The sequence below is a fragment of the Amyelois transitella genome, chromosome 15 (assembly GCF_032362555.1).
Source record: "Amyelois transitella isolate CPQ chromosome 15, ilAmyTran1.1, whole genome shotgun sequence".
Lineage (NCBI taxonomy): Eukaryota > Metazoa > Arthropoda > Insecta > Lepidoptera > Pyralidae > Amyelois > Amyelois transitella.
The window spans coordinates 7868085-7883729 of record NC_083518.1 but is presented as its reverse complement, the minus strand read 5'-3'; the positions used below and the strand labels follow the sequence as shown (position 1 = coordinate 7883729).

At 47.7% G+C, this 15645-nt stretch overlaps 2 protein-coding genes across 2 annotated transcripts; one reads left to right on the top strand and one right to left on the bottom strand.

The window, feature by feature from the left end:
* Positions 1 to 991: 991 nt before the first annotated feature.
* Positions 992 to 14227, bottom strand: LOC106130311 (E3 ubiquitin-protein ligase RMND5A). Its single transcript, XM_060948313.1, has 8 exons — positions 13898 to 14227; positions 13562 to 13654; positions 13004 to 13164; positions 12440 to 12646; positions 5718 to 5895; positions 4971 to 5155; positions 3135 to 3286; positions 992 to 1243 (listed from the first exon to the last, which is right to left on the bottom strand). Exons 1-8 carry the CDS (start codon positions 14031 to 14033, stop codon positions 1177 to 1179), a joined length of 1179 nt encoding a protein of 392 aa, XP_060804296.1. The 5' UTR covers positions 14034 to 14227; the 3' UTR covers positions 992 to 1176.
* A 137-nt stretch (positions 14228 to 14364) lies between these two features.
* LOC106130312 (prohibitin-2) lies at positions 14365 to 15645 on the top strand. The gene has a single exon (XM_013329130.2). The coding sequence runs from the start codon at positions 14515 to 14517 to the stop codon at positions 15412 to 15414; it is 900 nt and encodes a 299-aa protein (XP_013184584.1). The 5' UTR covers positions 14365 to 14514; the 3' UTR covers positions 15415 to 15645.

Below are 15645 nucleotides of genomic sequence, written 5' to 3'. Positions count from 1 at the left end.
GCCAACAGACTGGAAGGCCACGTTCAGCTGTATAGCTTAATGAAGTAATTGAGATTCAAGTAGTGACAGGTTACTAGCCATTCGCCTACAAGTCTTTCCCTTAGTCGCCTTTTACTATATTCATGGGAAAGATATGGGTGGTCCTATTCTTTAATTCCGTGAACCACACGTTTATTCCCAGTAGTCGCCTCTAACACCCTGGTTTGATAACTGGATATTCATTAATGGCACTATTGTTTTCAATTTAATGACATTAACTGGGATCAAAATCCTTTTCCAAATATCTTCAAAAATCATAAGAATAAAGCCGTGTGGTTCCCGGCACCAAAACATAAAGAATAGAACCACTCCATCTCTTTCCCATGGATGTCGTAAAAAGCGACTAAGAGATAGGCTTATAAAATTGCGATCCTTTTTTTTAGGCGATGGGCTAGCAACCTGTCACTATTTGGATCTCAATTCCATCGTCAAGCCAAGCAGCTGAACGTGGTCATTCAGTCTTTTCGGGACTGTTGGCTCTGTCTACCCCGTAAGGGATATAGACGTGAATATATGTATGTATGTGTAGCTACCAACATAGGTACTTACCAACAAGCTTACATAACAAGGGAAACTTAAGAAAAAGAAAAAAACCGGTCAAGTGCTTGTCGAGCATTATAAGGTTTTGTAGTTGTGAATGCCAACTTTGATTTCACTCTTTGTGTGTAATAATCTGCTCCCATTTTTTTTAAGATTCCATACTTAACCGTTGAGCAAATAGAGGGGACTTTACGCCACTTACCTTTTAAATCAAATATTTCAGAAACTAAAAAAAGTATTTTTAAGAATTATTACTACGAATTTATGTCATTATAAATACATATATATACCCATACCAAATTACAGTTTTCTGCAACTTAAAGTCTCTATGGAACCCTTAAAATTATATAGATGATAGAATTCACGCAGTGCCAAGAAAATTTTTTCAGAGACTTATAAATAAAAGTCGAGATTGTCTTTTAATATTTTTTTATTACAAAGAAAACAAAGTTTCGCTTCTAGTCCAGTTAATATACAACGATAATATTTATCTTAAAATTACAATAATGCTGTCTAGTTCACATGAATATTTATGTAAATCCTAATTTAGTCTATCGTTCACGTATTTTAATCGTTTATGAAAAATCGTTATTGGTTTCAAGAGAAATATATCTGTCTTGCTTCAGACGGGGCCTGCTCCATCGGGCAGTACGGGCATTTGAGCCTGAAATGGAAATGTTGGTTAATTTCGTAAAATTGAAATAAATTGTACAATCGCCTGACAAAGAATTACGCCCCCAATGGTTTTGGTTTGTTTGAAAATAGGGTCGCGTTTCTGTGCAGACGACTGTTCATAAACATGTGAATAGGTATAACTTCACAGATTAGAATTTAAAGTAAATGTGTAAATATAAATAGTAAAATACCTGAATTCATCCATCAGTTGATTAAACTGATGGGTACCGGCATAATTAATAAAAAAAAAAACAATTTCCTAGGATGATTTCACAAGTTGGCTACAGGCCGCTTCTATCACACCAATATAGGGAAATCTAAGTAAAGCAGTGGACTTTTTGAAGTTAAGGTATATATAGGTATTAACTTGTTGGTTGCGTCAAATTCACAGAAGATAGCAACAAAATGATAAAGTTATGTTCAGCAGCTTTTAAGATCACGTCTAGGTCTACCTATTAACTTATTAATTACTAACTTAGCTTCTTAAAAGTTACAAGTGACGTGTCACTTGAGGAATTGAGAGAAATACACGCCCTCGTCTAAGTTGTTATTTATTTACCAACTTACGACTCATTCAGGTCCTTACCCATGTGTGAAAAGAGAATCTGTGATCCAGAGATAAAAACGCTCTAGGTGGGCTATTCACGTACTATAATAATCTTTTATCTATATGTATATCTCTTGGTTTCGTAGGACAGCCCTAATCATCACATAATTTATGCAAATACGTCATTATAAAATTCAAATAAAGTTCGTGAATAGTCCATAACTATAACTACTTAATTACTAACTTATCTTCCATAGTAGTCGAAGATGATGAGTTCACAAATGTTGGCGTTGTTCTGATATAAGATCCAAAATGAATTCTTTTTCTAGGAAATAATATTTTTTTAAAGACTTACAAATTTTCATAAAGCAGAGACATCACTAGAGCTCTATTCAGACAGATACCTGTTCTAAAATCCGAGACGAATAACTCCTTTGTTGAGGACTTATTTAAACTAATTATTTACTAAGTAACTTAGCTGCCAATAGTCCGTTTGTCGAGAACACCACGAGAGATGACGTTATGGAGTCGTCCACACGAGGATTCTAGTCCAAGGCCGGTTAAACGTAACATTCTAAATATTTACACTATACAGGTATATCTTAACACTTGTGTCCAGGACTTAAGACTATTTATTTAGTAAATTAGATGGCTAGCTTCCTGAGGACATAGCTGGAGATTACATCACGCTGTTGTTCTGAAGTCTTTTATATACTAATTTCTAACTACTTATTCTAACTACTCTTACTAACTTGTTGGAGATACATCAAGATATCACGTGACTAAATATCAGCCGTAAGGTCGTGGTCGGTTCCGAGGCCTGCTGTCGTAATCAAGATGTTATTGTATGAATCCACAGATATATGTAAACTTACTTAGCTGTCATAGCAAACTTGTTCCTCAGTAACTTATCTGCCCAGAACTTCGTTATCCTCCTGTCGTGTGTCCTAATCACGTTTCATGATCCAGGTGAAGTCTGGTTACTCGGGAGGTACTCCCGTCTACCCTCCATGACATAGTTGAGGACTGTCCCCTTATTCACGAATGTTGGCAAGGGAATATATAGAAATAATCTTCTCCCTCCCTCTCTATTTATCACTTCGAATTACCGCAAAAATAGAGAGAGATGGAAGAGGCCCCTTGATTTACAACTACTTATTCACAACCTTAGCTGCCTGATTGTTAAAGGCATCGCGCGAGATCACGCGACCACAAAGCAGCATATGTCCTAAGATATGACCCAAATAACTTCATCATCCTCATTGCTTTTGTTCCGATCGCGTCCAATGAACCACTGATTGATTGACTGACTTGAAACAACTTATTGACTAACTTAGCTGCCATGGCCAGTTTGTTGAGGGCATCGCGCGAGATCACGTGGCCACAGAGCAGCCTCATGGGCGGATTCTGTTCCGAAGCCTGTTGCCTCAGGATTGGACACGCGAATACTGAGTGATAGCCGCCACCGTCCTCTCCTAGGTCCACCTGAATTGTGCATAAATTGTTTATGCAATGTTTGGAAACTGAGCCGTTTTGGAACCGGTGTTGAACAAAAGAACTACAAGATTTTTTTTTATATGAAAAATTGCTATTGAGCATCCCGCGGAAGTGTCAAATTATAGGGTCAAGGGGTTTAATTTGTATCTATACTCTTCTTTTGCGGCCTGTTTAGCGCAGTTGTCAGATTCTTAGCTCTGAACCAAAGTCTCGGGTTCGATCCCCAGTCAAGTCATGATGGAAAATTAACTTTTCTGATTGACCTGGATTTTAGGTTTACCTTTTTATATAATATTTACTATAAAATAAAGTATCGTTGAGTTAATATCCCATAACTTAAATCTCGAACTTTGGGGCTAGCTTAATCTGTGTGATTTGCCCTGAATAAAGCATAAAAAATTAAAAGCAAAATTAATTTTAGAATAGGTATTTACCTTTTTTAGGATGAAATTGAGTCAACAATCGTAGACTATAATGCCATAGATATTATTTGTACATGATATTATAAAGGGCAAAAATATTATTATTAGTGACAAACATTGTTAAGAAATTGTTTACATATACCTACACCAAACGTTGGTTTAGGTACTACTACAGTTATATTTTTAGAAATTACTTTTATGAGTGAAACAAAAAAGGGGAAGTATATTGCGTATCATTGCACTTATTATAGATAAATGTTAGCTACATATATGAAATTGCAGGCTTAGTGTTAGTTGTAGTTATCGATTTGTGAACCTGTTAAAAATGAGCTTTGACAAAATCTCGAGACAAATTACAGGCTCATGTTTGATTTAGTGAATTATCGTTTGTCTATGCCGTAGAACAGATCATGTCAAAGAGGAGGAAAGAGGCGTGATTTATGTATGTATGGTGAGTATACTATTAGTTATTTTAATGTTGTTAGTTTTAATGTTTTAGTATCAATCAATCGAAGTAATGTCATGAGCATATAAGACTTCGTTTGTCTTGTAAATAATGGCGAAACTAGATAACTTATGTCATAACATATATGATTTGTCGTCTATCACGACATACGTGGGGACGGAGGTTGAGTGGACATGTGGTAATGTCATTCATACATTCATTCATATAATCACGTCTTTATTCTTTACGGGGTAGACAGAGCTAACAGTCTTGAAAAGACTGAAAGGCCACGTTCAGCTGTTTGGCTTAAGTGTGTAGGTTGCTATCACGTCGGCTAAAAGAAGAATATCAAATTTAAAAGCATATCCTTTAGTCGCCTTTTACGATATCCATGGTAAAAAGATGGAGTGGTCCCATTCCTTCTGTTGGTGCCGGGAACCACACGGCACAGTGTATTTAACAATTTTTGTTTTTAAAGTACAACATATATAAAAAAAAAAATATAAACCATCTCGTTCCCATGGATGTCGTAAAAGGCGACTAAGGGATAGGCTTATAAACTTGGGTTTCTTCTTTTAGGCGATGGGCTAGCAACCTGTCACTATTTGAATCTCAATTCTATCACAGAGCCAAAAAGCTGAACGTGGCCTGTCAGTCTTTTCAACACTGTTGGCTCTGTCTACCCCACAAGGGATATAGACGTGACTATAATGTATGTATGTATACAGCCCACTTAATCGGAACACCATCACATCGTATCAACCAAACACCGAGTTCGTGTCTGAACACGTCTCGACCGGCCCACCTCGAGCGGCAGCTCGTCGTCGGCCCAGGCGGCCACGACGTGCGGGTGCGTCATCTTGGCGCGGATGTCGTGCAGCGCGGGCAGCACGCGCGCGCCCGCGCGCACCGCGCCCGCCAGCGCCGACAGCGGCGCCAGCCGCAGCAGCGCGCACGCCTCGCGGATGAACAGCTCCGCGGCCTCCGCGCCTGGTGGTGATGTATCTACGTGTCATTGCTATGGTGGTGGTGGTGGTGGTGGTGACGTTTTTGTACAGAATGCCGCGGTGCAGTTTTTTAGCGCTTCTTCTGCACTGAAGTTAAGAGTAATATGTTTGACGTCAACCCAATGTTATGGAACCAGAAGATATGAGAATTATTAAGTGATGTTGTAATGTTCCATAATAATGAAGAATTTGGATTTCTTTATAATTACATACATAACCACGCCTCTTTCCCTAAGTAACCTGTCACTATTTATATTTGAATTCTATCATTAAGCTAAACAGCTGAAAGTGGCCTATTAGTCTTTTTAAAACTGTTGGCTCTGTCTACCGCGCAAGGGATATAGACGTGATTATAAGTATGTATGTATGTGTATAATTCTCACCCAATGACTTTTTGCCAGGACATTCTTTATCCATCGGTCTCAATGACTTTTTGCCAAGACATTTCTTATCCATCAGTCTCTCATATACATTTCTTTATGCCGTTATAATTCATCCTTCTTTCACGACAAAAAATAAAATAAAAAAAAAAGTTAAAATGTCACCTAGAGCCTTAGGATCCAGCAGATGCTGGTAGGCGGGCGGCGGCGCGGGCGCGGCGGGCGTGCACCAGGCCAGCGCGCACACGCAGGCCTGCAGCTGCCGCTCGTGGCGCGCCGCGTGCCGCGGGAACGCCGCGCGCGCGTACTCGATGGCGGCGCCCACGCCCACCGTGCGGCCCAGCTGGGGAGATATACCTCGTTATACACACTCAATATGTGTAACTTTGATATCGGTATCAATAAAATAAATAATAAATATATAAGGGACTGTAGGCAACCTTCTTGCTAGACGCCATAGCAACGGTTGCCATGGTTTTGTTAGTGAGTTATGTCAAAAAATAATTTTTATTGTAAAAGCTTCTCAATTTTTATGTTCATAATATAATTATTTTAAACAGATTATTTTCTCCTCTTTTCCCCTTCTTTCTTCTGTAGGAATTACATAACTTTTATAACTATACTTCCTACAGGACAAATTACACAGATTGAGTTAGCCTCGAAGTAAATTCGAGACTTGTGTTACGAGATACTAACTCAACCATACAACGGTATCGGTAAATAGTGAGCGTCGGTAGTCAATTCGGTAAGGTAAGGTTATGCGTGATGTGCAGATGGGAACAGGTTGCGTTCAGGTTCGAATCCCATCTCGGCCACGTACCAATTACAATTTTCGAAGTTATGTACATTAGTTTGAATATAAAAAAATGCTCTTATGGTGAGGGAAAACATTGTGATGAAAACATTCAGGCAACTGGATTTGTAACCATCAATACAGGTTAGATATACCTGCAAAGATTGCGGAGGTCAGATGGGAGTCGCATTATGCTCTTTGCATCACCACTGCTCTCCAGAACAAATAAATTGATTCTTCCTTCTGTGACAATGCAGTGGAGAGTTCAACCAATAATATACAAAGAGAGTATAATCCTTTTTTTTTTTTTTTTTTAACGTGTGGAAAGACCTTCGTCTACCCGGCCGGCTACGGGAAGTCGGTCGGGTTATGTGGGGCTTGAACCCACTAAAACCACACGGTGCCATCGCCTACCGCTTCGTTGCCAGGAGTGTGAGCTGCCCTCGCTCATACTCCTGACGCGGCGGCCGCTTCCACGGCGGCCTCGGCTCGGCCGCTCTCCACTGAGCGGCCAGCGGGGTGACCCGTCGGCCTTCAATTCTACCCGCTAGGGGAGGGCGCGCCTGGCACAAGCGCGCCTTCGACCCAGGGCCGTTTCGCCAGGCAGCGGAATCCCGTTTCCGCCGCCCGACCGGCCCTTATTGTGGGGGCAGCAGGTGCAGGGCGTATGCCCGCCTCCTGCGCCCAGTGCGCCGGCGGCGTATGGGGAGGTCGGACGTGTCCTCTCTCACCCTTTCCGCCGCCTCTTTGCGGAGCATGACGCTCTCCGCAAAGGTCTGCACTGCTGTCCACGACCTCTCGCTGTCGACCATCTGTCTCACGACAGCCGGCAGAGAAAGGTCGTCCCCCACGACCGCGCGAAGCTCCGCGCGGTCTTGGTCCCAGGCTGGGCAAACCTCCAAGGTGTGCTGGGCGTCCTCGTCAGCACATCCGTCACAGTGGTGGCAGACAGCAGACGGCTCCCGACCGATCAGACACAGATACCCTCCGAAACAACCATGTCCGGAGAGCATCTGGGTCAGACGGTAAGTCAGGCTACCGTGCTGCCTCGCCAACCACTGTCCCAACACCGGACGGACCGCCTCGACGGTTCTACGCCCAGCAGTCGGCTGCTCCAGCCTTTGGGACCACTCTTCAATGGAGCGCTGACACAGCTCATTGCGGCGTCCTGCGATCTCCCTCGGTGCCAACCGGTGACCCTGGGCCACGGCCTCCTCGCGCCAGAAGAACAGCGACGCGAGGGTTTTCGCCTCTAGGTCCCAGGGAATGGAACCGGCCAGCACAGACGCTGCCTCAAAGGAGATCGTGCGATATCCCCTTGCGGCTCTCGTCGCCATCAGCCTCTGTGGCCTCCGCAGGGAAGCGAGGTTTTGGCGAGAGAGCGCATCCGCCCATACGGGGGCCCCGTAAAGGGCTATTGATCGCACGACCCCCATGTACAAGCGCCTGCAGGACGCTTCTGGACCTCCCAGATTCGGCATGAGCCGAGTCAGCGCTCCGGCCGCCGTCGTCACGCGCGGCGCTAATTCCGCGAAGTGGGCGCCGAAGTTCCATCTGCCATCAAGAACGATGCCCAGGTAGCGCATCGATTGCTTGATGGCAATTGAAACACCTCCAACCGTCAGACTGGCGTCTGCAGGCGGCTTCCTCCGAGGGCCATGGAAGCACAGCGCCTCGGATTTGTGGAGAGCCACCTCCAGACCCAGTCGACGGATCCGGCGCACCACTTCAGCGACTCCCGCAGTGGCGAGCAATGACGCCTCCCTATATGTGGCGCCGCGGGCGGTCACGAGTGTGTCGTCCGCGTAGCAGACGACCTCCACCCAGGGCAGAGTGACCGTCCGCAGCACCCAATCGTAACCGATGTTCCACAGGAGCGGTCCTAAGACAGAACCCTGTGGAACACCGCGCGTCATTGAACTCTTCGTCCAACCGTTTCGGTCAGGGAAGATTATCCATCTCTCTGAGAGGTAGTCCTGGATGACCCGACGCAGGTAGGTCGGCACCCCATGGTATCGGAGTGCCTCCACAATGCAAGACCAGGGGAGGGAGTTAAAGGCGTTGGCGATGTCCAAAGACACCGCCACGACCACCTCACCCTGGGCAACCGCATCCTGCGCCAAGGACTTCACCCTCAGCACGGCGTGAATCGTCGACCGCCTCCGGCGGAACCCGTATTGGCGATCCGCCAGGTCCGGTCCGACTCTCTCCAGGTGCTCGACGAGGCGGTCAGCAATGACCCTTTCCAGCAATTTGCCGGCCTCATCGAGCACGACGAGGGGACGGAACCCGGTCGGAGAATCCGCCGGACGTCCCTCCTTCTGCAGTAGGACTAGTCGGCCCACTTTCCACGCCGCGGGAAACCTTCCCTGCTCGAAACAGGCTGTGAACAGCCCCCTCAGCCGTTCCCCCAGAACGTCCAGAGCGAGGACGAGGGCACGACCCGGAACTCCATCAGGACCCGGGGCGACGTTCTTCGCACGCAGCCGTGTAACGGCTGCAGCAAACTCATCCCGGGTCACCTCCGGGATCGCCTCCACGCCCTCGCTTCTTTCCGCCAGTGGCGGTGCCATACTGGGGGGCTGAAAGGCCGCTCCCTGCGGGAACAGAGCGGCCACCACCTCACCGAGGAACTGCGGATCCAAGGTCCGCGTCAGGGGGGCCGCATACGGCCGGAGCTTATTCCGGACCAGCCGATACGGGCGCCCCCAAGGATCGCGGTCCAAGGTACCCAGCAGCTCCTCGCGTGCTGCCTCCTTGGCAGACGCTATCGCGGTCCTCAGCGATCTCTTCGCCTCCACTAGTGTCGCGCACAAGGCGGCCTCTTCGGACTCGTCCCTGCGCCTTCTCCTCCGGTATCGGGCGTACTGGCGTCTAGCCCTGAAACAGGCTTCTCGCAGACGCGAGAGCTCGGGCGACCACCAGTACACCCACCTTCTGGGAGGACGAGTACTGGCCCGGGGCATCGAGGCGTCGCAGATTTCTGCTAACGCGCCCCGGAACCACTCGGTCTCGTCCTCTACCACCACATTCGCCGGCGCACGGGACCAACCTTTTACAATGGCCGCCTCGCGGAGAAACTCCTTGTCGAGGCGCTTCAGCTGCCACCTCGGGCCAGCCTCGTTCGGAGTTCGGCTTGGGCCGCTCGGAGCGACCGAGGACGCGGAGAGATCAAACCGTATGTAACGGTGATCAGAGAGCGTCTCCACGTCCTCCAACACGCTCCAGCCCTCGACACGGCGCGCTAGGTCTGGGCTCGCGAACGTAACGTCCGGTCGCGAGCTACCGTTCCATCGCACGCACGTGGGTGCCGTCCCCCGATTCACTACCGCTAGCCCGTTAGTGATGAGCCACTCCTCGATAAGTGCACCCCGCGCATCTGTTGTGGGGGATCCCCATGCCGTTGATTTGGCATTGAGATCTCCAGCAACCAGCACGGGGAGAGGGTGACTCCTCAGGACCAGCGCCTCGACCTGGGTCAGGAATGACTCGAACTCGTTGAGCGGACGGTTGGGCGAGAAATAAACTCCAACCACAACCAAGTCACCCAGACGAGCCGAGACCATTCCATGACCTCGCACGACACATGTAGGAGGCGAAGAGCTCGCCGAAGACACGATCGCCACCGCACTGTCTTCGTCCCGCACCCAGTTATCCCGGGGCGGGACGAAGTACGGCTCAGAGACCACCGCCACGTCTATCAACCACTGCGCCATGCTCTGACACAACAGGTCCTGTGCACTGGTGCAGTGGTTTATATTCGCCTGGAGAACTTTGAGGGCCATAATTATTAAGAGGCCCCCGTTTCCATCGCCTCGGCGCTCTGAGCCGCACGAGCAGGCTGCGTCTGGGCCGTAGCCGCGGACGCACCCCGCTTCCCACCTCTCCTTTTTTTATTTTGGCGCGTGCTGGAGCACGCCTTGCTCCCCACGCGGTGCCCCGTCGGCTTGCCTGCCCCCGCGCACAAGATGCACTTGGGGGCGGCGTTGCACGCCGCGGCCTTGTGACCCGGCTCGCCGCACCTGTAGCACAGCAGGCTCCTGTCGGACTCGGCAGTGCACCGCTGCGAGACATGACCCGTCTCTAGGCAGCGGAAGCACTGCATGGGCCTAGCCGGCAGCAGTTTTACCTGCGCCGAAACCCATCCGACTAGGAGTCTGGTGCCGTTGGCGGTCAGCCGTTTGGCCGCCGCGATGGGACACCTTACCCAGGCCGTGCGAACGCCCGAGCGGTCCTCCCGAATGTCCCCGACTCGGATTTCCGATTCGGGGCATTGACCCGCACGAGCGATTGCGCTACATACCAAGGCTGGTGTGGCGGAGTCGCACAGCTCCAGCACGCGCACATCCACACTCTTTAGAGGCCTGGATACCTCTGCTACCTGAGGATCCAGGACCTCCTTCAATTTGGACGCCAGGAGATTGGCCTTGTCGTCCTTTTCAGTGCCCGCTATCTCTAAGATGCGGGCACCGGTTGCCGCCTTTTTAAATTTGACCCCGGGTATACCCAGGGCGCCGAGGTCCACTTTATCCATGGCCAGATCCATGATCTGACCATATGTCGCTCCCCGCTTTTCCGCGTCCGGCCGCAGCCTGATCACAACCGCAGCCGACCGCGGTGGGCGGAGTTTGGGCGGTTGTGGACCCTTCTCTTTTTTGGCCGCAGCCTGGTTACCCCGGGGTGGGGCAGCGGCAGCGGCAGACTTCCTCCTGGCACCCTTCTCCGGCACCTTTTTCCAGGGCTCTTCGCTTGGCCCAGGAGCCGGAGGCAGAGCGGTTGGCCGTGACGCCGGCGCAGCCGTTACGGCTGCGTAGGATGATGAGTTGGCCGACCTCGTTGACGACCGTGGTGGAGTCACCAACGGTACCGGCTCAGGCGCCGTAGGGGCAGAGTTCCCTTTCTTGCCCTTTCCCTTCCTACCCCGTTTGCCTTTGCCCTTTTTGGGCTTGGGTTCAGGGGTCGGTTGGGGGGGCGCCTTCCGCCACACGGCCGTACGGCTTGCCGGAGCCGGCACCGGCACCTCCTCCACATCGGTGTCGGAGACCGGGAGCATGTCGGCCACCGAGGCAGCCAACCTATCACCCGACGTCTCTTTCGCCGGCGTACGGCGTTTATCGGCTGCCAGTGCGGGCCGCAAACTTTTCGCCGGCAGGAGACGGTCCTGGAGGCCCTCAAAACGGGCGTCCAGTACAGGACTCATCGTGGAGAGAATGAGGCGCTGCAGCACCTCAGTCTCCTCCTGCCGGAATTCTGTCAAAGGGGCAGGCGCAAGGGCCGCCCGTTCGGGACGCTCACTATTAATGGCAGCTCTGAGCTGCGCCACTTCTTTCTCAAGTGAGGAGACCTTTGCTTCCATGCGCTCGCATATTACGCGCAGGCGCTCAGCCTCCTCACCTGTCGACCCAGAGCTCAGAGCCGACATCACCTTCTCTAGGGACGCCGCAGCGTCCTTCAGGCCCTTTTGAAAGGTACCCTTGAGGTTCCCTGAATGGGCCGCAATTTCCCGGATGATTTTTATATTGGTTGCGGCCTGGTCCCCAAGGGTGCCCTTGTCTGCGGGCGATGACGCCTGCAGCGTCTCCGCCTTTTTGGCCATCTCGGCCACCGCCTTTTCAGCCTCATCGCGCTTTGCCGCCACTAACTCCCGACGGGCGTCAGCGGACAAAGTCGACTTCGGCCGACCACCTTTTTTCGCCGCTTTCGCGGCCTTCATAATTGGCGCCTTGGGCGCTTTCGGTGCCGGCATTTCTGCACTGGCACCATCCTCCCCCTCACGGCCCCTTTTTGGAGCCCGCTGTCGGGGTTGCACCTCCAATAAGCTTTCTACGCTCACCCATTCCGCCTCGGAGAGTGAGCCAGCCTCTGGCTGCGACGTCAATATTAAGGGACTTGCGTCCCTATGTCGGTTCTTGCCCCCCCCAGATACGGTGGGGCAGCCCGCGCCCGAGGACGCGGGGAGGGATTCTCCGACCGCGGCGCGGCCGGTACCCTCCTGGGGTAGTGAAGAAAGAGAGTATAATCCTGAGTTAACTTGTTAATACATGAAAGTCTCTAAGATTTCTATTTTTTGCAACAACACATAGTATATCTTTACCTTCAAAGCTTGCATCCTGTGTAACGTAAAGGGCAGTGGCGAATGCATCAAGTCTTCTTGTCGTGCCTCGGCCCATTCCAGAGCTGCGGTGGGGTCTCCCTCCATCAAGGAGGCCGCGCACCGTTGTAAGTGAGCGAACGTGCATGTACGCTCAACTGGAGGGATCTTCGCTTCTGATATGAACGCGTCGCCAACTTCTTCTAAACCCTGGAAAATTTTTCAATATTGATAAATAAAAGATAACTTTTAATTTAAAAGTTTAATAGTTAGTTAGTTTAATAAACTACTTCTCTTCGCACATTTACTGGGTTTCTGAAGAAGCAAATTAAATGAAGACTGTATTAAAGGCTCATTGCTGGTATATTTGATAAAGAAATCTGTAATTGTACAGAAAAGTCTAGTTTTGTAGTTGACCAAGTGATGCAGATGCATCTCCACGGCGGCTCAGCATCTGCCCCCTTGAAGTGAGCCGCTCATGTCGTACGCGCAGCAACAATAGAATCAGCTTGTGCATATTTATGATAATGCTTATTATTAAGCTATAAACTGATATATATACAGTACCTGTCTATATAAATGTTGAGCAATGGCCTGCTCCATGATTGGTCTGTTTGTGTCTGAACAGAATGACTCAGCTTTAGGAGCCACTGAGCCATAGTCTGCTATGAAATGTCTGTCGATAGACTTGCCCACTCGGGACACTGTAGCATGCAGTTCACGATGTTCTGTGAATTGAAACAGATAAAATAAGAATTTCTCTTAATTAATATTTATGTTTGGTTCACTTGTTTTATTATATTTATTGATAAACTCCAGCCAGGGCATGATCAGAAACAAACTTAACATACATACATAGAATCATGCCTCTTTAGCGGAGGGGTAGGCAGAGACTACCTCTTTCCACTTGCCACGATCTCTGCATACTTCCTTCGCTTCATCCACATTCATCTCTCTCTTCATGCAAGCTCGGCAGTTTCGGGTACTTTAACAAACAAACTTAAGAAGATATTTACTATAGAATATAGTATAGTTGAGTTGATATCTTGTAACACAAGTCAAGTTTTGAAGAAAATATGAAATTTTATCTGAATATATTTATTTGATTATGATTTGAATATATACCTGTAGACATCTGGAACACTGTCATTTTAACTCTAGAAGCTAGTTCCCCCACCACCATAGCCTGTGTTGGACTTAGAGGCGTGTCTGGAGGTTCTGCAAAAGGAACAAAACAAAGACATTTTACATATTTGAATATACAGTGAACTAAGCATTATTTTCATATGATCAGCTTTAACTCCCAGACCGGTAGGCAGGGACCACATTTATCCACGTGCCATATTCCTGCGTTTTTTGCTTCATCTACATACATCATTCATTATTTTCATGCAAATTCTTCAGCCTGTGCAGTTTCGTAACTTTCACTTTGCCTGCTTTGCAAAGATAGTATTAACTTACGTTTTGCAATTTCTTGCTTCAAATTTTGGACCTGTTCAATTACTTCATGTAAAACACTGTCTGTATGGTCATTTAGAGCATTAAATTTTGAGAGTGCTTTGTCTAAATCTTGTTCAACACCGATGCATGAATCCATGATTTCAGTATGTTTTGTGTACTAAGCTATGATGCCCTTGCCGTCTAATAAAAGTACAGAAATTAAATACAGCAACAATTTTCAAATGAAGTTGTATTAAATTTTATTGATAACAATGACCACACGAAAACCTAGAGCTGAGGAAAACAGACACTATTTTGCTCGGCAAAAGTCAAACAAATGTCAAAAATTGACATACTTTTTATGACAAGTCTGCAATGCAAGGTTGGCAACGTACTTCCGTCTATTCTCAAAATTCTATAAAAGTCTACATCTCTTACACTCACGTTTCTTTTTCGTGAAGAACCCAATATTCCGCCTTGCTAGTATCGTGAATAGACTCGTACTCTATATTGTCAATGGCAGTTGCACAATTTTCCCCTTTTTTACTTTGCCGAAAACGAAACGAAGAGGTTAGATTTTAATTTTGCAGGAAAGTTCCACTTAAATTCATTGAAGTAAAGTTTATTCCGATTCAATAATGGCACAAAGTAAGCTGAATGATATGGCTGGTAAATTCGCGAAGGGTGGCCCACCGGGGCTAGGCATTGGAGTGAAACTGGTAGCAGTCGTCGGAGCAGCAGTTTACGGTATCTCACAATCGTTGTTTACTGTAGAAGGAGGTCATCGGGCTATCATGTTCAACAGAATCGGAGGTGTTCAGCAACATGTCATGTCGGAAGGATTACATTTCCGGGTTCCATGGTTCCAGTATCCAATCATTTATGATATCAGGTCTCGTCCTCGCAAGATCTCATCACCTACTGGCTCTAAAGATTTACAAATGGTTAACATTTCCCTGCGTGTGCTGTCTCGACCAGACGCCAATAATTTATCTATTATGTATAGGCAGCTTGGAACAGATTATGATGAAAAAGTATTGCCATCAATTTGTAATGAAGTCCTGAAGTCAGTAGTTGCAAAATTCAATGCTTCACAACTCATCACACAGCGTCAACAGGTGTCATTGTTGATCAGAAGGGAATTGGTGGAACGAGCTGCGGATTTTAATATTATTCTAGATGATGTATCTTTGACTGAATTAAGCTTTGGCAAAGAATACACAGCTGCGGTAGAAGCGAAGCAAGTAGCCCAGCAAGAAGCTCAGCGCGCTGCTTTTGTGGTGGAAAGAGCCAAACAGGAACGGCAACAAAAGATTGTCCAAGCCGAGGGAGAGGCTGAAGCTGCAGAAATGTTGGGAAAAGCTATGGGCATGAACCCAGGATATCTGAAGTTGCGTAAAATACGTGCTGCCCAAAGTATTTCCAGAATGATTGCTCAATCCCAAAACAGAGTCTTCCTGCCTGGCAACAGCTTAATGATCAATTTGCAAGATCCCACCTTTGACGACTTATCTGAAAAACTTACCAAAAAAAAGTAACATGAGGTTATGGTGGAGTGTGATGAGGGCTTGGGGCAGGCCACCACTCTAACCGATGATGAGGCCGCTGTCATAATCAGTGGTGCTGCTTCAATCGCCGTTTAGTGCATTTGTGTTAGCATTTCACAAAGTGTAAAGTCAAGTACTCTTGTTATATTGTGGCCTGTTTATGTTTTAGCTGTAGATTTATAGTATGTATGGAATCATATGTCAATAAAGTTATTAAAAATG